General features: G+C 38.0%; 1 protein-coding gene across 21 annotated transcripts in view; it reads right to left on the bottom strand.

The window, feature by feature from the left end:
• Window positions 1-23,396, bottom strand: part of SOX6 (SRY-box transcription factor 6) — a 525,015-nt gene that overhangs the window by 56,897 nt on the left and 444,722 nt on the right. For 16 of the 21 annotated variants that reach the window (XM_045577988.1, XM_045577991.1, XM_045577992.1 and 13 more), the window contains 2 exons: window positions 18,111-18,336; window positions 14,819-15,006 (listed from right to left, as the gene is read on the bottom strand). In XM_045577988.1, coding sequence (XP_045433944.1) covers window positions 14,819-15,006; window positions 18,111-18,336 — 414 coding nt within the window. The remainder of the gene's footprint in view (window positions 1-14,818; window positions 15,007-18,110; window positions 18,337-23,396) is intronic. The other 5 variants (XM_036426322.2, XM_036426328.2, XM_045577986.1 and 2 more) reach the window with 1 other exon arrangement.

The following is a 23,396-nucleotide window of genomic DNA, read 5'->3' as shown; positions in this document are numbered from 1 at the left end:
AATTAAGGACAAAGAAAAAAGATCATGAGGATAATAGTATACAAGGCACAAAGGTTTAAGATTAAAGTTCTTATTGTACACTACTGCATGTATTTGAAAGAAAGAATACAACCTAAAGAAAGACTAAATCTTCTTTGCACTGATTCAATAAAACTCACATTTGAATTTATGATTACAATTTTAGTTTTCCATAACTGAAGTGACCAAAAGAATAGAAAAACCATTGCCAACCACTGCCTTCTTGCCTGCATCAGGACAGGCATATTCACACTTCTAATTTATACGAGGCTTCAAGTTGGGTACTGCATTCTCTTTCTGTTAATGTGATATGAAGGGCAGGATTATTAGATTATCAGATTGCTCAGACCAAAAAAGTAGACAATTTTTAATATAAAAATAATAATCTATTTAGGTACTGTTTGGTTTGAAATATTAGTTTTCCCTTGACGACCAGCTATGAGAGTTACCGCATCCACCCTGTGTAGTTTAAGTTGTTTTAAAATTCACTGTCTATTGTTCTAACTGATCACATACTTTTTCTTCTGGATAAACCAATTTCACACCAAGCTTTATTCTTTAGTATAGTTTCACTTTATGATACATCAGTATTAAATAGTCCCTCAAACATCACCTATAAATACTTTTATCTCATTTAAAATTAGATGCTTACAGACATGTTTCGGAAAACCAGTTTGTACAAAGCCAGGTGAAATTCATTAACTCACATAGCACTGTAATCTCACTGTATTGTGATAGCTAATCAGTAAGTCCATCTACATTTGGCTAATTCTTACTTCGCAGCTAATTCTTTGAGAAATAAATGCTTCCTATGAACTCCAGAGATATCTGGTACAACAGACCTGATGCACTTCACTTTATTTCCTTTCTACATCCTCTTCTTCCCACCACCACCCACAAAGAGGCTAAATAAAAAATTGTTTTATCAAAAAATGTGAAGACATGCTACTTATGTATGCCATCAGCCTGAGGCAGCTCTGCGTGCACCCTGTTCCAACAAAACAGGAGGCAGGAAGTACCCGGCTCAAAACCTCGCTTCCTCAGGGAAGTCACTGACTCGGTTACTTGCTCCTCACACAAAAATGATGGCCCACACGCAGCTTTCTGATCACAAGCATCTTAAAAATTATGTCATTTGTAAGACAGAATCATTCCAATTTTACAGAACATACTGAACCTCAGTAAGATTAGACACTTCCCCAGGATCACCCAAATAGTAAGCGTCAGAGAGAGACCTAGAAGATAGGTTTCCCAACTTAAAGCCCAAGCTGAATTCCTCCTTCTCTTCTGTACAGCTTGACTCGGTTTTAGAAACAGGTCATGAAATCAAGATCCAACTGGATTCCAAAGTCTTGTCAGACAGTATTTATTTTATAACTTTAACTTCTGAAGCTAGGTATTCAGGTCTAAGACTTTATCACATCACCATTTAAGTAAGTAAAATCAACATTAGACTCTGGATGGCTTTGTACTGGTTTTCTCCTAGCCTCCCTAAGTTCTGCTACTTCCTTCACTCATGGTTGATTCTTCCACAAAGTCTCCAAGCTCTATCCTTAGACACACTCAGGAGCTCTCCTTACACCAGAGGAGGTGGGTGGTAAGAATCAGGCATTGCACACTGGAGCCCTGCCTGGGAAGAATGCAGTGATTGCTGCTGCCCCTGCAACTCTAAGAGCCTGGAGAAAAATCTCTCAGTGGTGGACAGAGACAGCACCCTGACTGCAGTAGGCTCATGACTGGAGGGAGAGTGGGAAACTGGGAGTCAGAGAGAGAGAGAGAGAGAAAGTTAGGGAAAGGGAAAAGGAACAAGAGAGAAAGGAGAAATGGTGGGGAGTAGAGAGAGATAGGGGGAGAGGAGTAAGAAGGAAGGGACAGAAGTATGCTTTCCTCTATGAGCAGGCAGACAAGTACTGGGAAACTGAACAACAACCCCCAGAAGAGAAGACAGAGGGAGAGTGGCAGGAAGGCTGAGTTACGGGATAGCTAAAGGAGATTTCAAAATTCCTCTAACCACCAAATTATCCAAGGGTCAAAGGGGTCAGATACACAGTGACAAAAGATTTGACTTTACAATAAACAAATGATGTATCATAGAATTGTATCTTAAAACCTACATATTCTTATTAACCAACATCATCCCAATACATTTTTTTAATAAAACGAAAAATAATTATTTTCTATATAAGGTCTAATAAGAAGCAACTCTCCTATAATATGAGTTTCCTCTGTAAGAAAGAGGCCAGACACTCAGGAAAGCCTAGACAGACTCAGATGAAAATACATTTTTATCCTTACAAAGAGCAACTACTTCCTCAGTCTGGTGTCTGGCCACAAGCAAGCAATCAATGAATAATGACTGAGCATTTTAGGCTCGGTGTTAGGGAAAGAGCAGAGTAAGACCTGGGCTTTTCCTTCAACAATAATAACAGTAGCCTAATAGTATGGTGCACTGGAAGTATAAATTTACTCAGAGAAGAGCTGGTATGTGAACCTAGAGTTACCTCCATGATTCTTGGTGCTTTTAATCTATACTGGAGAATAATAATAATCTCTTCCATAGGATTTTTATGAAAATCAAATGAGATGTTTATATAAAAGTAGTTATCATCCACTAATGCCTATAAATGAATGTGAACTATTTCAAATTTTAATTTACAATTCTATACTACTCTGAGGAGTCTCCCACTGAGATTATCACTTAGCAATTGCTCCTATAGTTTCTCTGTAACAAACTTGACTTTCTGCAAGCTTATTACATTGAGAAACACACTCAATTTATCTCAGCCATATTAACATCATTAGTTTGCATTCTCCCTCTCTCTTTCTCTCTCTCTCCCTCTCACTCATATGCACACACGTACACACGCATGCACACATGCACGCACAAAACACACAAAAAACAAAACTCTGGGCTAAATTTCTTAGTCAGCCCTGCAGGCCTTCTACCATCTGAACTGTCCCCTCTCTAAACCAGAGCCCACCCCTCTCCTGGATGAACTGTCCTCCACCATTATTCCCCACATGAGAGGACCCAGACCCATCCAGGCTCTTGCTAGCACCCTGCCTGCCCACTCATCTCTGCATATTCTACTCTGCAAGCAGAGTACCATATTTTCCGGCATATAAGATGACCCCCTAATTTTACAGTTAAAACATAGGTTTAGGCCTATATTCGCTGTATAAGACTACCCCCCACTTCTGAGGCAACACCAGTTCTTTTTTTAATAGACCGCCTCTCTGACTCTGGCCAATCTGAGCAGGCTTTTTACTAGAACACGGTGTTGTCTTATACGCCGGAAAATACGGTACTCTGCTTGCCCTTCCTTTGAGACATTTTAAGTCTTTCCTGCTTCACAAAACCTCTCCTTCCACCTGTCATTGATTTTCATGAGCTTAATTACCTTGGCAGCTCCCTTCACTCATTTGGCACCTGGACTTCACATTGTGAGGTTCCCTTCTCTATGTATCTGTCCTTTCTCCCAAATCAGACTATATTCCCTTCAGGGCAGGGAATATTTATCTGGCCAATATTTATCTGAATCTCAAGAATCTATCGCAAGCCCCATATATCAGATGGTGAGCTCTCCCTACCTAATGTCTGTTATGTCATATGGTTGCAAACAACAAAGGAGCCAAAAGATATTTGTTTGCATCCACCTTACTTTATTTACATTACCTCATTTACCATTCCTACAATTTTATATTATACTAGAGGTTGGCGGGGGGTGGTTTCCCCCTCAGCCTGGCCTACACTCTGTCACAGTCCAGGAGCCCTTGGAGGATGTTTGACTGCCACCACTGTTGTGAGCACAGCTCAAGGCTACTGGCTGAGTGGTGATCCCCCCACCCCTTGGGAGTGCACTGACACTAGGGGATAGTGTCGGCCCCCTAGTTGTCAGCACACAACATAGCGACTGGTCATTCTGCTGTTTGGTCGATTTGCATATTAGCCTTTTATTATATAGGATTTTCATCATACCTACTTTACAAGTGAGTAAACAAAACACAGAAAAGTAACAGGCCTCAGGTAACACAGCTAGTAACACATGTGGTATTGAAATGCCATCATAACATAAGTCTGTGAAACTGACTTTTGTTGCTTTTTAGAGAGAGAAAATGAGAGGGATAAAGAGAGAAAGAAACATCATCAATTAGCTGCCTCCTGCACACTCCCTACTGGGGATCAAGCCAGCAACTCAGGCATGTGCCCTGACTGGTAGTTGAATTAGTAACCTCTTGATTCATGGGTCAATGCTCAACCACTGAGCCACACCAGTACAGGTGAAGCTGCATTTTATATCTAGATATGATTGATTTCAAAGGTTCATATTCCTTCTTCAATGACCAATGTTTTGCCTAGAACTGTGGAAACTATTTTACAACAGTCACATTAATGGGCTAGAATAGAAAAGACTAAACTTGTCATCAATTTTTAGAGTGTTATTAAAATTAGAGAACTCATCTTCATAAGGAATAGAAATGTATTGATAAACTGATGTGCAGTGATCTTCTTTGTTAAAAACTATAGGGACCAGTAGCCTAGATGGGTTAGGGAACTAACACTACTGGATAATGCATCTTACAAGACAACCTTTGTGTTATTTCAAAACCAATACTGTTTACAACATTTATAAAAATATATAAAGAGCAAATCAGGGTTGCACCAAAAACAAAAGCAAGCATTTTCATCCACAGAGGGAAGATAGCACTTTGGGACATTCTAATCTTAGTTGCAATGTCAAAAATTTCAAACTAGATCTTAGATAAAAGTGAACTTATACCAGAGTGGTCTTAATGGAACATTTTTAACAACCAGGTTTAAGACAATGCTGAAAAGGAAACAGTAATGGAAATAATGCATAAAATACATCTATGTGCAAAGTTTTCATATGTACTTTTCATACATAGTTGTATCCCTAGAAGATGAAAATGAAAATAATCAAGTGTATTAATACCTAACTCCACAAAGAGAAGAGAGTACACTACAAACAGACTTACACATATACACTATTATATAGACATAGACTTACTGGCCAGATTATTATGATCTCTGAATGCATAATAATCTGGCCACTTAATGTATGTATGTATTTGTGTGTGTTTGTGTGTGTGTGTGTGTATAAATTTTTAGAGGCCCAGTGCATGAATGCCTGCATGAGTGGGGTCTGGCCAGCCTGGTCAGGGGGAGGGGACATGCGTGGTTGGCCAACCTGCCTGCTGGTCGAACTCCTGGCTGAGGGGACAATTTGCATATTAGCTTTTTATTATGTAGGATATAGACTGAGTGGCCAGATTATTATGTGTTCAGAGATCACAATAATCTGGCTACTCAGTGTATATATACCTAGGTCAACAGACATAGACATATTGACACATGGATTCAGAGAAGGACACAGACACAGACATACTTATAGATACAGAAACCCAGATAGTTACACATCCAGACAGTCATCCAGACACAAAGGGATATTGGTAAGTACACAGACATACTCACATGTGCACACAAGCAGATAGACAGACAACAGCAGACATAGATGCCCATAGATATAGATTTAAAGACAGACAGATACAGACACACGCACACACAGATATAGACTCATAGATATTTATGCACAGGGAGTAAAGACTAACACAGACAGACAGATTCACACACATGTTTACACCCACCATGAGAAAGACACTTAAGCACTCGGAGAAATGCATGTGCAAACACACAAACACATGTAGGTGCGCGCACGCGTGTGCGCACACACACACACATCCAGAGTCATAGCTAACATATGCTCCTATGCTCTGTGCTTCTATTCGGGGCTCACCAGAACAGGTGGGAAGAGGTTAGTTGTTGTGGAAAGAGATTTGAAAATGTGGACTTGAAGAGCCTCAACATTGGCATTACCTCTTTGAACCTCTTCCTCCTCCTCCAGTAGGAGAAGAGTGATAAAAATTCTGCCTCCAAAGATGGCTATTGAGATTAAGTAAAATAATAATGCTTAAAAAGTGCCTTTTCAAAAAACGTAAAGACTGAGATTTTAATGATTGCTGTTATTTTCCTAAAATTGTCACAGGCAAAGAAAGCTCTGAGGAAAAGGAAGAGTGAATGTACAATCCACCGCATTCGCTGCTACAAGGCCCAGGCAAATCTTAAATAAATTAAAAAACTGAAGTTTCATATCTGCAAATACAAGTACAGAACATTTTGTTACTGGCATCAACTTAAATCAGCTAATATTATATGGAGTGCCGGTTGTGTGCAAGACATGCCTGAGAAATGTAATGTTCCATTTAACCAGATATTCTGATTAGTCAAGTTATCACATGTCCTATCATATCACACCTGGCCTATCAGCAAAGATCATAATATAATGACATAAATAGCACTCAGACTGAGTTGAGCACTTTGAGACCACGTGATGCTTCAGATACTTTTACGTTGTTTAGAACACCGAGTAAATCCTAAAGGCAATTAGGGTGGAACTGATCTAACTCGGAGGTTGAGAATTCTTCAGGAATACTTGATGAGTGTGGGGTGGCACAGCATTAAGTCACTGGATACTAAATTTGTAACATATCTTTCCTCTGTGTATTGGTTGTCTTTCCATCGGAAGAGCCTGCCTCTAGGACAAAGAGATACCCTCTAACCTCAGGAAAGAGAAGAATGCAAAATAATCTAATCAGATTTAAATAATTTAAAATAGAGCTTTACCTACAGAAATGCCTCAGAAATCCTACAAAACAGAAAGGAATAGATTTTTTAAAGACATGATTCTAGGAACTGGCTTACAGTTTCTTTATTGATTTCCCAATAACCAAGCCAACCACGGATGAGAACACCGAGGCTCAGTGAGGTCACAAAGCTAGTGAGAAGTAGAACCAGAACCTTAGGTCCAGGTCAGTTAGCTTCAAAACACACTCCCTTCTCAATTTTCCACATTTCTTTACAGTTCTCTCCTATGCTTCCTTTAAACTGACATAGTCTTTTTTAAAATGCAGTTCAGATTAAATGTGTGCCATCCACACACATACCTTTAATGGCTCATATCTATAAACATAAACATAAACAAGCTATGGCAATGATCTATTTCAAACTGCCTTTCTATCAGTAATAGGTCAGGCACTGGAGAAGGCCTGGTACATGGGTTATTTGATTGAATCTTCAGCACAACCACTTGTGCTTAGAAACTATAACTATTCCCATTTCTTAAAGAAATTTAGGCAGTCTATCAATAACTTCAAATTGTTGCTCTTATTCACAACCTAACCAAGTGCATGTGGAAGCTAGGAACAAAATAAGAAAGAGACAGATGGAGACAGAGACAGACAGAGAGAGACAGAGAGGGAGAGAGGGAGGAAATATTTATTAAAGGCCTAATGACCTTGTGATACAGAAAGAGATTGAATGTGAAGCAGATATGAGAATCAAACTGTCTTTCCACTTAGACGTTAAAGAAATTTAGGAAAATATAAAACAAAGCTGGTCTTCTTCCTATTTTTTTTATTTTGAAAGAATTTACTTAATACTAAAAAGTGCTGTTTATATTAACATCTAATGAGTTTATTGCTGTTATTTTCAAATAACTAAATACATGTTTTTAATCCTTCAGTTTTACTATCTCATATGGTAAATATTGATAGATATATCCCACATAAATAAAAACTTTTTGGGGTTCTTAATTTTTAAGACTGTAAAGGAGACCTAAAATCAAAAATGTTAAGGACAGCTGATCTAGGAGGATTAAGAGATTAGATCCAGAAAGATTAAGGATTAGGAAGTATTTACCATTGCTGGAGGTTAGATCTATAAAATCCTCATTATGAGTAAATCTGCTCCATACATACTCAAACCAACAAGTCTTTATGCAAAGTTATGGACTGTGATGTATCTAATTTTAACCCTTGCTCTGGGAGATCCTTCCACTAGGCATGGCATTTTAATTTATGATATTTGTAAACAAACCTAAAAGCCCTACTTGCTCTTTCCCCACCCCACCCCTAGTAAGTATCTTGAACCTTGTAAACCTATATAAATTCTCACCATTTTTTCCATTTAACATGCAGAGAAGAAAGAAACCAAACAAGTTTGTTGTTGTTTTCATGGATTAGATCTTAAACTAGTAGCTAGGCAACTAATCAAGTAGCCCTGACAACAGAAATAAAAGGAACTTAATGATTGCCTTCAGCCAGAAGCCTACAGGTAGCACTGCCTAGTTGCCCAATGCTATTGGTTCAAACACAAAACCTAAAATTAATAAAATTTATATTTTTTCTAACTTTATAGCATTTTGATCTGTATATATTGTTTTAGAAAAACACTACCACAAGTATAAATAGCTATCCTTTTCAAAGAAATATGTATGAAGTATATGTATGTAGGTGGACTTCTTTATTTCATGATTTTAGCATTTCCTTCATTAAAATTGATATTTGAAACTCCGATGTAGGTCTTCTTTTAGATTCTGAGTAAAACTGCCCTGTCAATCTCACAGAGATGGAGGGAACAAGTGAGACGATGAAGAGAAGGAATACTGATCCAGAAAATTAGAGGGAGAGCAAGGATGTGATCTAGGGCTGGACTTACTTTCCTAATCTGCAAAACAGGATTGTATCACTACATCCCCAAATTTGAAAAGGTCCAAGAGAGATAAATATGTGATAATATTTTTAAAACATAGAAGCATTACAAAAATATTTCTTGTCATGATATGAAAAGTACTACACAAATATTTTTTAAAAAACCAACTACTGTTCTGCTTTGCAAATGAGGATGTTAAATTTTGAATTTTCTCTTACTGTAAATTGTCTGATGTGTCCACACCCCTCATAACATATTGTTTTATCTTGGGAACAGGCTAACATGGAAAGGAGTGCTGCAGCTGAGCATGTTAGTCAAATGCTCACAAAAACAATCTTCCTGATGAATCAGTACCATGAACTCCTTTGGAAACAACAACATCTTGCTAGTCTGTGTGTTATATAAAAACTCAGTCATTCCAAACACACTTTGCAAAATCATTTGCTCACAATCCCCTTTTGCTTATTGTCATGTGGCTATATTGATCTTCTGTCTGAATGTATCCTGTCATGCAACAATGAATATTTGAATCAATTGTACAAATAACAAGGAGCTGTGGCCATTGACAATGTGGAGCAGAAGACATACGATACGTTTTTTATTTACAATAAAAGGGGGCAGTATTATTACATTAATGACATTCTGATTATTTTTCTTTTTTGCAAACTATGGGTGAGGAGCAAGAATTTACACTTGTGAAAAATGAACTACTGCTTTTCTTGAATAAACAGGAACAAGTTTACATCGTACCTCAATGATTGGATTATTATTTTCATGATTGAAAAGATATAATTTTGGCATAAGAAATTCATATGGTTATAAAAAAATCAGGTTAAGTTTTTTCAAAAATCATAGATTGAAATTCTGATTTTCTGAAAATATGCTAAAGTATATATTAAATTAGTAGGGACAAGAGCGCCCCAACACAATAATGTAATCAAATGTGAACATTGTCATCTTGGCTATGGCCAGATCATAGCAGGTAGCTAGTACATACAAGTTATTGGAAGGATGAAAAAGAAAAATGTGTATCTTGATTTTGTAAGAAGGTGGCTATTAGTTTTTTACTAACCTTCTACTCTATCTTAAGACATTTTGGCCCCAAGAAGCAGTAGGTTTACCTATTCATCATTGGAGAATATCAAGAGTGAAAATTTAACAAAATTAACAATAGATTTGACAACCTGGCTGAGGCTTTAAAGAGGAAAAGGTCTTAACAATAATAGAATATCATAAGAAATGGATAATTGCCTCTATTTTATAGATGTGCTCATTGAGATTCACAGAGGTTAAGTCACTCACTAAAATAACATTAGAAAATAGCACAGGTGACTTCCAAGATTAACTCTGGACCCTGAGGTCCAGTTTTAATCCAAAACCCATGGTCTCTAATTCCAGCACTGCTCTAGATTTAGCCACCACTTCTGTCTTTGTCTACATCATTCAACCTTCTGTTTCTTGACTGGTATCTTTCCGCAGCCAGAACCAGTGGATAGCATGACAGGGAAGAATGTCCCACCTTGACAGAAGGTGACGAGTACACACAGGAAGCGGGAAGCTCAATGCTTTTCTGCTTCATAGTTTTAGTTTATTTTGACCCTGACTTATTCCATGAAAGGGTTGAGACTCCAGTCTAAGTATGTTTGTATGTAACAGGCTTAAAGATCTCATAGACAATTAACCTGTTACTATTTTAAAAACAGTAATGTTATTGACTAAGAATTAGAAAAGTTGAGATTTAATTCATGCTCTGCTGTGAATCCACTATGTGATCATGGACAAGTTATGTTCTTTCTCTAGGTCTTGTTTTCCCATCTGTGAATTAAAGAATTGGGCTAGATCAAATGTAATGTCCCATCCATTCTTTCACTGTGCAGTTTTAATCCCACAAACATACTTCAGAGGCAGGCAGAGTGTGATCATAGTGTTCATGGCAGCTCACTTGGACACACAATGAGGTCAAGCATTTTTCTTAAAGAGACTCTCCAACGATGAAGGGGACAGCAGTTCAGGCTGCATGAATATGGATGTGTAATCTACCTATTTGTGAGTAGCTCTGATCAGTAGGCAATCAATTTACTGGCTCCTCAAGATGATTAAAATGAGCTAGATAACCAGATCCCCAAGTTGCATAATACCTATGAAGGAAAGTGCTCTCACCAATCTTCACATCAGCATTCAAATATGAAGAAGCTCAAAAAAAGTCAGAGGACACACTTTAACACTTAGAAAGGCCACCCTGCCTTGCCTCTCTTCAAACTTACTTCTAAGAGCATTTAGAAGCATCTTACTTAAAACTCTGATGTGTATTGTTATGGCTAAAATACTCTGTCTTAGATATGTCAAAACAACAAAAGTTGGTAAGCAATTAGCCTATAATCTAATCTGATTGCATGGTACTGAGGGATAGAGGTGGCTGGTGTTCTTGGGGTGGAAATCTGAAAGCCAGGGCAGTAACTTAGACTTCCGCTGGCAAGCCACTCACAGTGCGTGCACAGAAGCTATGTGGAAATGATGGGGCAGAACACCTCCTAAGGCGCCGTTACAGTCTGTTGTTCCTACAATCTATGTATTTAACAGGCCCTAAATATCTTGTGACATAACCGACCAGAACATCTCCGTTGGTGCCGTTCTGGCTGATCAAGTTAACAATGTTTCATTTTAAAGTGCCAAAATAGGGATTTACCCAATATGGTGAAATGCATGTACTCATATGAATTTATACGTGTTATAAAGACACAAGCACTTCTATACCTGTGTAGTAAATGCTTGTCCACATTTATGTACAGATCAAACATGTTTTATGTATATCTAATGTTACTGCGTGTCATACAAACAATCTACAATGGGACATTGTGATGCACTACCCAGATTTCTCCGTTAGGACTGAAAGATTTATTCACTCAGCTGCAAAATATGTTGGTAGCTCACCCTCAGCTGTTTGGCACTGATCTAGCTGAAGAGACTTCCAAAGGAAGCCCTCATCTAAAAACAGGTTGACACAAGTGTGTGAAAACTCACCCCGTCCACTGGGGGCAATTCTGAATGGCCATGGCAGCCTCCAAGCTTCCTCTGGGCTAGGCTGAGGCCTTGGTTGAGACTGCATTGCTTTGATCCTTTCCATTATATAGTTGGCAATCAGAAAGAGAACTCCCCAATGAACCTGCTTGCTAATTTCCACCTCATCATCTGCTTTTCAGATCTACCACACACCCCTTTATAAAGAATGTCCAAATAAGAGAGCAACCAGGGATGCTTAATAAATTATAAAAGTTTTCTGACAGCAACACTGTGAAAATTTTTCTAAAACTGCATTACAGGTTATGAGGACAAATTCATAAATCTAATTTATACATCTTTATATTTAGAGAAACATATAATTCCAAAATGGACAATGTTGAAGACAGTTCAATTGAATTTAAAATAATCCATTTTATCAATCTTATTTCACTTTATATATTTACCCTCATTGACTTCAGAATGATCTGACCCTCCAGAAGAAAAAGTAGTGTCCTACGGAAGCTCATAAAATTAAGATGGATTATTTTGATTATAAGAGAACCAAATCCACCATTACAGGAGTCATTTAATTTACTCTTCTAAATTTTTTCTTCTAAATTAGTAAGCGAGAATAGATAACGACTCTAGAAACTAAACAAAGCCTACAAAACCACAAAATCCATGTTCAAATGAGTGACACTATGGGGAGGGAGCTCACAAAAGTTAAGGAGATCTTGTGAACACTTCCCTGAGTGTTGTGGACTTTTCCAGTGCTCCAAATTCAACCAGTAAAATCAGGGGCTGAGACAACTCCCTTTAACTGGGACACTAGGGCTTTCTGGTTCTGTAGAAATCACCCCGCTGCTTCCCCTCAGGGGCTCGGTCATAGTCAGTGTGATAAGTTTTAGATCAAGTTTGGTTTTTCATCATTACTTTCTATCTTGGCCTAATCTCTCATCTCTCTTCCTTGTCTTCTAATGTGAAATAAGGTGTTCTTATTTCAGAACCTCAGATGTCTTCTTCTAAAATGAATTAAGAAAACTCAGTCAGAAATATTTAAATTGACCTGTATTTGAAGTTAATAGTGCATTAACTTTGAACTTCAACTCCAATTGATGGTACAAATTCAACTATCTTGGGTCACAGTGCCAGACACACAGAGATTCACTGCTGAACTCAAGGTATGTCCAGTGCCAATGTCCTGCTAGGTTATGGATCAGGATGGGAAGAAGTGCTGCTATTTCAAGATCAGGATGTTGCTATTCTAAGCCTGCTTAATAGGACCGAGGGGCTTCACTGAAAGGCCGAGTTGTTGTAACATACTGAACACATGTCTCATTTCCCCCAAAACTAAATAGCATATACACACATTCTATTTTAAATACTCTTTATGTAAATATTCCAAACAAAAATTTCTATATGTATTTCTCAAATAAATATTTCATTCATGACATTAGTCAAAGGCAAATTATTTTTCATAATTTAACAATAATATGGCTATTTAAATAAAATAAATTAGCTTTTTGTGGAATGAAATTTCTGAAATGTATTAATTTAAAATATATTTTACTGTGCCCAATGTTTTTCAACTAGCAGTAATTTTGTCCTCTCTCCCCCAATAGAAGACATCTGGCAATGTCTAAAGTCATTTTTAATTGCCACAAAGGGATAAATGCTGCTGACATCTAATAAATAGAGGCCAAATTAGTAGCCCCATGACCAAGAATTACCAGGGCAAAAATGTTAATAATGCCAAGGTTGAGAAACCCTGATTTAATCTAATAAATCTAGAGTTTCTAATTTTGTATATTACCTCATTTGGGAAGTTTAAGTATGTGAGTTGGCCAATATGCCAACACCTTTACTGCTTCCTTCTACTGACCCTCCCACTATTGTGTGAGGATCTCATATCTGTGACAAAGTAGTATATTTGTCCCACATATTTAAAATCCACCATGATTTAGTTGGAAAGGATACATGGAATAGACTGACAGCTGTCAGGGGGGAGGGGTTGGATGAGAGAGGTGAAGAGATTAACAACAACAACAACAACAAAAAGTAAATAACATATAGATAGGGATAACAGTGTGGTGAGAGCCAGAAGGAAATGGGAGGAGGTGGAGATAGAGGTGGGCAAAGGCAGGGGAAAGTGGGGACAGAAAGAAGCTTTGGGGAGGTGGACACACGTTGCAGTGTGTAGATGATGTGTGGTTTGGTGAACCAATATCACTCCAATAAATTCATTTTTTTAAAAAGTAAGGAAACATAAGATAAAGTTCCTACTCTGTACCAGGGGTTGGGCTGGGTATACTCACATAAGCTTATGTCACTGTATCCCAGATTACTACTCTTATACTATAGATGAAGGAATTGAGAGTCAGGTAAAGCAACTTGCCAAATATCACGTAGTTGGTGACACTCAGTGACTACTATTCCAAGTGAGAATATATATTTTTAAACTCATTAATACTTTCTCATATATGCAAAAAAAATTCTGAATCACTAATGGTTGTTACTACTTGAAGAAAATTTTTGAATCATTAATGGTAGTTAATGGGGTGAGGAGGCTAATTAGCTTTTCACCATATATCTTTCTGTATTACCAGAATTTTCAGTAAGTATATATTACTTCATTTGAAAACTAATAAATAAAAAAGACTCAATTAAACAAATCACTGACATGTTTCTCAAATTAATTTTAGGATTAACCCTGGACAAAATTGTAAAGTAAAAGATGGTCCATGGTGCATAAATCCTTGTTTTTAACCCAATTTCCCACTCATTTACCCCTATGCCAGAACTTCTTTACCTACCCATGTTCCAAGAAAGGATCTTAGGAAGTTATTTACATTAAAGTGAAAAATGTTATTATTTCATGGTGTTCTCACTGAGCACAAGACAGAATCTTAGGTCAGAGGTGTTTCATTTAAGCTGCTTTGTTTTATTTTTTGCTCTGGCCGATAGGATGCTTAAAGCAAATTCAGTGATGAGTCCTAGTAAGTTATCCCATCATGATCGCATAAGCTTCTTTTTAAATATTATATTCTTATTCTAATAACCTCACATATCCCCTTCATTATAAGATATTTCTAAATCTTTTGGAATGGGACAGAAAGACAACAATGGGCAGGTAGGTTGAGTGCCTGGTTGATGCTTGAGAACCTGGAAAGAGCCCGATGAGAAGGAGCCAATGGTGCTAGCGAGCCAGTGAAGGAGGGAAGCCAGCTTTACCTTTTCATTCCTGCAGTTGGTCAGCCCCATATTGTTCATGGAGGGCAGCTTCCCATCAATCCCGTGTGGCTGTTGCTGCTGTTGCTCCCGCTGGATCTGCTCTCGCATCTTCCGAGCTTCCTGAATGGCTTTCATCACTGTATCCTGATCCCCAAACAGGGCAGGGGAGTTGAGACTCGACAGGATATCTGCACACACAGGATGCATTATCAGAGGCTTGTGAGGTGAGAATCTTTACAAAATATTGCTGCTCTTCCTTCCCCTGTAGAATGCTGCATTTGCCAAACAAGGAAGGGGCAAGTTTGCTATTAAGAAAAATGGCAATACTGTGCATAGAGCACAGAAGGCCAGGGCAGTGAAGCTGTGTTGTTCTGTTGGTGGTGGTTTTGGTTTTTGGTTTTGTTTTGCTTGTTTTTTAGCTCTTGGAGGATGTCCTGGCACTCCAGTTTATCTGGTCTATCAACCCACCTCATGGTTGAAGGTTTCTGGATTCCAATTGTGTGTATATATTTATCTGCGCTGCTATGTCTAACAATTAGAAGGAGAGTGGTGGGGAAGAAGAGAGTGGGAAGGGGAAACAGAGATGTCTGTTCAGGCTGCTCATTATATAATATTTGATGTGCTAATTCAGGAAGGCTGTTGCTGGTCTAGCAGAAAGGATCTGCGAGGCTACATGTGTGCTTCAATGACATCTGTGTGTGTGTGTGTGTGTGTGTGTGTGTGTGTGTGTGTGTGTGTTTGTGTGTGTATGTGTGTGTGTGTCCACTGCGGGAGAGAGGGGGCTGGAAGAAGCACATCACACTCTCTGTTCCCCAGTCACTGGCTGGTTAATGAAGCATTCTACTCATCATGCTGCCTCAGTTATTTACCAAGAGAATGACAACCCATTCCCTGCCCCCAGCCCGATCACCCACTGCTCTCAGTCTCCTGCCTTCCTGATAGGCAGGCTGTATGAGTGGGGATGATTTTCACATAAGAACAAAGCTTCAAATAAAGTGATAATAAATGTTTACTTTCATTATGTTCCATGCAACACAGTGAGAAATTTTTCAGAATTAAACTGACTAATTTTCCTTCATATCTTGCATTATATTGTAGGTTAAAATTTATACTTTAGATAAGTTTTTCCAGTTCTACAAAAAAGTAAAACAATTGCTTGCTGATTAGATTTCAACCCACTTGTTTGTAACCTGGTATGAGCATTTCATGGCCCATGTCTGTCTGTGTTTGTTTGTGTGTGTGTGTGTATGTGTGTGTGTACATGTGCACCTGCCTTTGCTTTTAGAAAATATTCTCAAGACTATATATGGGAAAATTTTTAAATCAGTCACTTTTTAGGATATAGAAACCCATGTCTCATGCTCTGAAGCTTTTCTGATACAAAAAAAAAAATCTCCTATATTGTCTGGAGCAGAGAGCCATTACCTCAGCCTATTTCTTTCAGCTCAGGATCTAAGACATATGCTCTGCTGAAGTATAAACTTCATAAAAGCAGGGCCTGTGACAGGGTCACCTCTGTCCCTCACAATGTTCAGTACAGCAAATCAATGCTTTCCCAACAAAACTTGGAAATGGATAATAGTAGGACCATTTCAAGATAAACTCTGTTATTATTTACTGATGCTGGGTTTTTTCTCATCTCACAGCTCCCAATGATCCAGTGACCACATTCACACACTGGGTTTGCTTTGGTCCTTGCTCCCACAGCAAACCCTCTGACGTGAGCTGAGGATCTCGGGCCCTCAAAAGGCATCCTGACTCAAAATGAGAACAGGCCGCTGTGTGGCTCCTAATGTGCAAATTTCAGTGAGGACGAGTAATCTCTGACTTGGACTCAGCACCGTTCAGCAAATGCCCCAACTGTGGGTTCGAAAAAGGAGCACTGATTCTGTGGGAGAGGACCTGGATTCTGGTCTTAGTTCTCCAGATTGCAAAACTACATGGCCGTGGGCAAGTCATTTTACCTGTGAGGACCCCATTTACGTACAACCAGGGTAATAACACTACCCTACCTAACTCATATGATTATTGTGAAAAAAATCAAATAAGAAAGACAAAAATGGTAAGCTGTAAATGGCTACGTTTAAACATTATTTAACTTATTGCAATAAGCATTTCAGGCTCCAGGACTCAATTACACAAGGAAGATGATATGGTGTAGAAATGCTTAGGTCAGTGGGTGGCTCTTTGGACCCTTGAGCGTGGCTCTTCCACAAAATACCACATGCAGGGGCGCACACGTACAGCGTGATTAAAACTTCATGGCCCATGCGCAGAGGGCGGTTTTCTGCTCTCAAAAGAAATTTCAATCGTTGTACTGTTGATATTTGGCTCTGTTGACTAATGAGTTTGCCGACCACTGGCTTAAGGTTATTCCCTAATCCCTTTGAATGTCTATGTCTTTATTTGAAAAGTGAGAGATTTAAAGAACATAGTAACAATAAAGTAACAGAGCTACTGACAAGTTTTTCACATGCTTCATTCCACACGTTCTTATAAGGGTACTGGTATTCACTCTGCCCAGCCTTTTTAAACCTTATACCTTCAAGGTGCCAGACACCACGTTAGACAATTTACAAGCATTTTTCTCTCTTAATTCTCCTAACAACCTACGAGCCTAGGTAATAATATCCCCCTTTCAAAGATTAGGAAACTAAAGTTTAAAAGATTAAATATCTTTCCCGGGATTATACAGCTAGTAAGTAAAGGCTCTTAGTCCAAGTCTGTCTGACGCCAGAAGCCATGATTTCCCTGCACGCTTCTCACACGGGGCGTAGGCATTCCTAGAGAGATCTGGCCACGTGTCAGCAATTCTAACAAGCCAGAGGATCATTATATCTTATTAGATTCCAGTTTTATTTCATGTATATTCATTTTAATGCAAACGAATAGATTAGATGTGAAATCCACATGCATTTAAAAAAAAAAAGAAACATAGCATTTCAAAGGAATTGTGGACTTTTGATGGGCAGCTTTGAGGCCAGGGTCCCTTTAGGTCCTTGGGGGACTCACGGTCACTCCTTCTGCCCAGAGTTCCTTTGGTGGCAAAGCACTGATGGAACACAGAAATTCCTAACAGTATGATTTGCTGAAATCGAATTCATCATCATCTCAAGAACCCATCCCAGCAGAATTTATAGGATGGCCTTTTCCAAAAGCTCTAATAGCCCAAAGGGCACCAAAATGGGTTATGTTTCAGTAGGACATATTTTGCTCTTTTGCTTTTTCTTGGACTAAGGAACACTTTGGAAGCAAGAATCAGTCATCACTCAGCAGGTGTGTTTTCTGTTACCTAATTCATAAGTCTCTTCCTGGTGTTGACCTTTCCATTTACCTAGAGAGGATCCCCTCCCCAAGCTCCCTGCAATGGGGCTGGGGATGCCGCTTTTGCTGGGCAGGCTGGCGGGGCTGGTTTTGCTGGCTGGGAAGAGGCTCTGGGTGGGAGAGGTTGGGGACTTGACAGGCTCCGCTGTCTTGGGTCTGGATGAGAGATTCAGCGGCTGTGCTGTTGCTTCATCCTACGGGAGTTTAACATAAATAATTATTAAAAAGAAAAAGACAAATGAAGCACATTATCACTTAGCAAGCCACAGTTATTTTACACCTCAGAGACAATGCCACATTCTCCTACAATCATAACAAAAGAAGCTAATTATCTACCTCCTTGAAGATTCATCAGAAGGAAACCTCATTAATTTCCCTGTGTTATGCTTCTATTTACATTAACTGTGTAGTTGGATCATTCTTTTTGCCAAATTAAAATCTGAATTAGCTCACATTACAGCTTAATTTCCTAATGTGTTTTCAGGGATCTAAATTAACCTAGGGCATTTACAAAGAATTATTTAAAATTTCAGCAGCTCTGCAGTGCTTTTGTGTTAGTCTCTCTAAAAAGTTCCTGGGTACTATAAATAGGCCCTGCAGCTAATTTTTTAATATATATTTTAAATCAAACAATTGCAAGTACTTTAAAAATGGAAACACGGGAGGAGTTCTCTGATCTCCTGGGCTTCTGCCCAGAGCCGCCTGCCACAGCATGGCTTCCATGTGGCTTTCTGGGTGTGGGCACTCTTCATGGTCTGTATTCTGGTCTCTACTCATGTTTAAAATTAATTTTTGCAAAGAGCTAGCACACACTATAATTATGTTTTACATACCATGCTAAATGCAATTTATTTTTCATGTCTAAAGTGATGCCTCTTTATATCTTTGCTCCATATATTTACAGAATGTCTATTTTAAGACCTATCCTATACTGCGCACAGGACTCAAATATCTTGCTTGTAACTCTAGTTTAACCAGAAGCTCGGAAGCTAAGCTCCTTGCCATTATTTTGTCTCACTTATCCAGCCATAAAACACCCGTAACAACACTTTCATCGTGCTAAAAACTTAGTTGTAAATATGAGCATATTCATATAAATGTCCAGTTTTAAGATCGGCATTATTGTGTCCTAAAATAAAATTGTCAGCAAATGTTAATTCTTGTTTTGCTTCTGAGGAGGCACAGAGACCTTGCTTTTAATGTTATTGTTTAAAACACACAGTAGAGCTTAGAAACAGAACATCCTCTCCCTTGGCAACCCTGTGACCTCTCTGAGGCTCAATTTCTTCATCTCTAGAAAAAAAAAAGGCCTGGTTTTAGCTGATCTCTAGGTCTCTTCTAGTATTAATGGTCATTGTTTAAGAGGCAACAAAGGGAGATGCCAGAAAATACTACTCAGGAAGGAAAACTCGAAAAAAAAAAAAAAATTACATTCAACAAAGGAACCATTATGTCCCAAGCACTATGCTAGACATTTTCACACATATTAGCTTATGTCACTTTCAATAAACTATGAGGTTGGGCAGTATTATTCTAACTTCACAAAGGAAGCTGAGTCAGAGTGATGCAAGCACTGTCCAAAGCTCTATGTGGAGGGACAAAATCTGAATTCTAGTTTATTGGACTCCAAATCCCAGGTCCCTTTACTATTACACTATCAGAGACAATAAACCATTCGATAATGCAGGATATCCTACAGTATTTTTGCTCTTGTTTTGTTCTGTTTTTGTCATGGTAGGAAATAGGTAATCAGACACATCCATGCTGCAATGTTCTTTCATTTACATCTAGACATAGGATAGGTTCTTAGGTAACAGTTACATCCTTTATGAATGTCAAAATTATCCAATATGCTTAATTATAATTTACCTCCTTTTGTTCTAAACTCAAAGGATAGTTACACTAGTCAGTTCCTTTATTCATATATAAGTAATAGTGATTCATATACTAGTTTCACTCAGCTTCTTAGTTATCTAAGGTCAGAGTTTTCTTCAAATTTGCAATTACTTCTTTTTAAAAAAATATATATTTTATTGATTTTGTACAGAGAGGAAGGGAGAGAGATAGAGATAGAAACATCAATGAGAGAGAGTCATTGATCAGCTGCCTCCTGCACACTCCCCACTGGGGATATGTCCGCAACCATGGTACATGCCCATGACCAGAATCGAACCCGGGACCCTTCAGTCCCCAAGCCAACGCTCTATCCACTGAGCCAAACCGGTTTCGGCTGCAATTACTTCTTAAATATAGTTTTCTGTTCCTTCATTCTCCTTCTGAGGTTTCAGTTGCATATATCAGGTCATTTGATGTCCTGCAGCACTCTTTTTTTCTCTGTATTTAATTTTGGATGGTTTCATTGTCATGTAATCAAGTTCCCTAATCTTTTCTTCTGTAATGTCTAGTTTGTTGCTAATCTCAATCAGTACTAATCCAGTGAGTATACTTTTCATTTCAAACAGTGCTTTTTTTTTTTTCATCTCTAGACATTCAATTTAGGTCTTGCATGTCTTGCCTTATAACTCTTATGTTTTCCCCTAACTTCTTGAACATACGGAGTTTATAACATCTGGTTTTATTCAGCTTTGAATATACTCCGATTTATTTATCTTTACAATTTAATAATTGGCACTTCCACAAACAATGCCATTGGGTACGGGAAGTTCCTATCAGCTCCCAATCATGTACATCTCTTTCTACCATGTCAGACCTGCTACTGGTCCTCACAGCTGGGCCTGGCCTGACAGAAACTCTGTGGGTGTTTGGGGGAAAGCAGATTTGCCCAATTCCTCAGTTGGCTATACTTGTAAGTCTCTAATAATAGCTGTGTTTACTGTTTTAAACTGCTAATTCAATGATATGTGTCAGTTGGGAGTCTGGTTCTATTGATTGAGTTTTCTCCTCATTATTGTTCATATTTTCTTGCCTCTACGAAAGCCTGATAATTATTGAATGAACACTTGTGAACTTTACATTGAATTGTGAACTTTACATTGGGTGTTAGAATTTGTATATCCCTCTACATATTTGTGAACTTTGTGCTGTGATGCAGGACAATTTAATCCTTTCTGGACACACTTAAAAGTGCTGTTTGGCAGGTCCAGAGATGCTTTTAATCTAGGGATAATTTGGCCCCACTGCTGAGTTAACATCCTTCTGGGGATTCTACTGGATATGCCATTTGTCAGGAGAATCTTCTACTCTGGCTAATGGGAATTCAAACCATCCTCAGTCCATTGTGAATCTTACAACTGTTTTGTCTGCTAATCTGATCTTCCCTGTTGTTAGTTTCCTCATATGCATTTGCTAATCAATACCCAGCTAAATTTGGGGAACCTTCAGTAGATCTTCAATGCATTCTCTGTGTGCAGCTCTATCCTCACTGGCACCCCACCTCACAAATTCCACCTACCTTAGTATCTCTAAACTATGTACTCTTATCTCTTTACTCAGGGAAGCTGCCAAACTTAATGTGTACCCCTCCCTGCACTATTGCCTAGCAATTCCCTCTAGATAGCAAGCTGAAACAATTATGGTCTTTGCCTCACTTTTTTTAAAAATCAGGGATCACTGTCCTATACTCCTCTTGTAAATGTCTGAAAACCATTGTTTTATATATTTTGTCCTGAGTTTCAGTCGTTTAAGCTGGTACAGTATATCTGGTCCCTGTTCCTTCATCATAGTTGAAAATGTTAATCCTCCAGGTAGTTGGTTAGTATCTCTTGGTATACACCTAGGAATTTCAATCACAACTCCTACTACCACCACCACCACCATCTTCTTTATTACCATCAGATCATCATTAACAGCCTCATCACCACATTAATATTTTGGAATACTCACTACATGCTAGAGGATGTATTCTCATATTTAAGACCCATAATAATATTAACTTTCATTTTACAGAGAACATTAAGTCTGAAGAAGGTTTAAGTAGCTTGCCCAATGTGACACGACAGGTAAAAAGGATTGAACTGACATTTGGACAGATGCATTCTGGCTTCTGATGTTGAGAATTATAGTGAATAAAAATTCTGGGGGGAAGAAGGTAAATAAATCCATTTGTGTCTATTTTTGTTACCTTCAGAGAATTAGCCTTTTGCAATGTAGATATGTTACACAGAGAAAGCAATGACACAAACAGAAACATGAGATATTTTCGTGACCATAATTCTTTCATTTAGAAGATTACAAGATTGTTCTCAGAACTTCTTCTATAATAGATAGGAGCTATTTTTAAAATTTAAAACATTTGTTTTATGTTTTGGCTTATATATTTTTACCCATACATACAATAAACAATCTAATACATGTAAGGAATAAGGGATACTTTCTTTGTTATTAACATAAAATATAGTCAGGTCAAATTATATAGAGAACTCCCTAAGAATTTGCATGTGGTCAAGTGAGTAATAAAATTCAGTTGGCCCACGAAGCTGGAATGGTGAAAGCAGATATAAACTTAAATTTAACCAGGGAACATTTTACTCATCCAGTAAAGGCTTGGTTTGGTGCAGTTCCATTTGGCCAACGCACTTATAAAATGACTTTTTCATGTTAAAATAGCTAATTCTCAATACCTCAAGTCACTGATGTTTGATATGCTCATACTCTAACAACTGTAATTAAACAAAGTGCCTTGGTTTGAGTTGTAGTGCTCTGACTCTTATTCACAAATAGAACGTTGGGATATAAAAAATCCGTTACCATAGTTATGCTACCTTAATAAATGTAAACAGCGTATTTTTACGTTTCAATATTTCTAACAACAAAACTTAAATGTCCATCTAGTTCTTTGGAGAATTTAAAAACATGGGTGGCATTAAATTAATTCCTTTAGGTGGGGCACAGCCAGAACTATCTCTCTTAACAATGTTTACTTTTCTTATCTTTGGTATTTAGGACCCATTTTTATAAAGTCCTTTCTGAAATCTCAACATTTCTGTCTGAAAATATTAGAAAATCAAATGACTTCAGTGAGTTTATAGCATTCAATGCTTGTTTGTTGAGTTTTGGATATTTTTCCTGTGAAGATTTAATAATCGTATATTTCCTCCCAATGAAGTACTTTGGGTACATTACAATCATACATCTGTACTTAGCATAACCCTCTAAATAGTCAATTATATAAAACAATTGTTTTTTTCTGAATTGTTTGAATTTGTTAATTCTACTTAGGATGGAAAGGCAATCATAAAAACCAACCGGTACCACCTATAGGTACTAGCTACAGCACAAAGTTGGAATGGATCAT

Source organism: Pipistrellus kuhlii, unplaced genomic scaffold, assembly GCF_014108245.1.
Source record: "Pipistrellus kuhlii isolate mPipKuh1 unplaced genomic scaffold, mPipKuh1.p scaffold_m20_p_9, whole genome shotgun sequence".
In the NCBI taxonomy this organism is placed as follows: domain Eukaryota; kingdom Metazoa; phylum Chordata; class Mammalia; order Chiroptera; family Vespertilionidae; genus Pipistrellus; species Pipistrellus kuhlii.
This window is presented reverse-complemented; position numbering and strand designations above follow the sequence as displayed.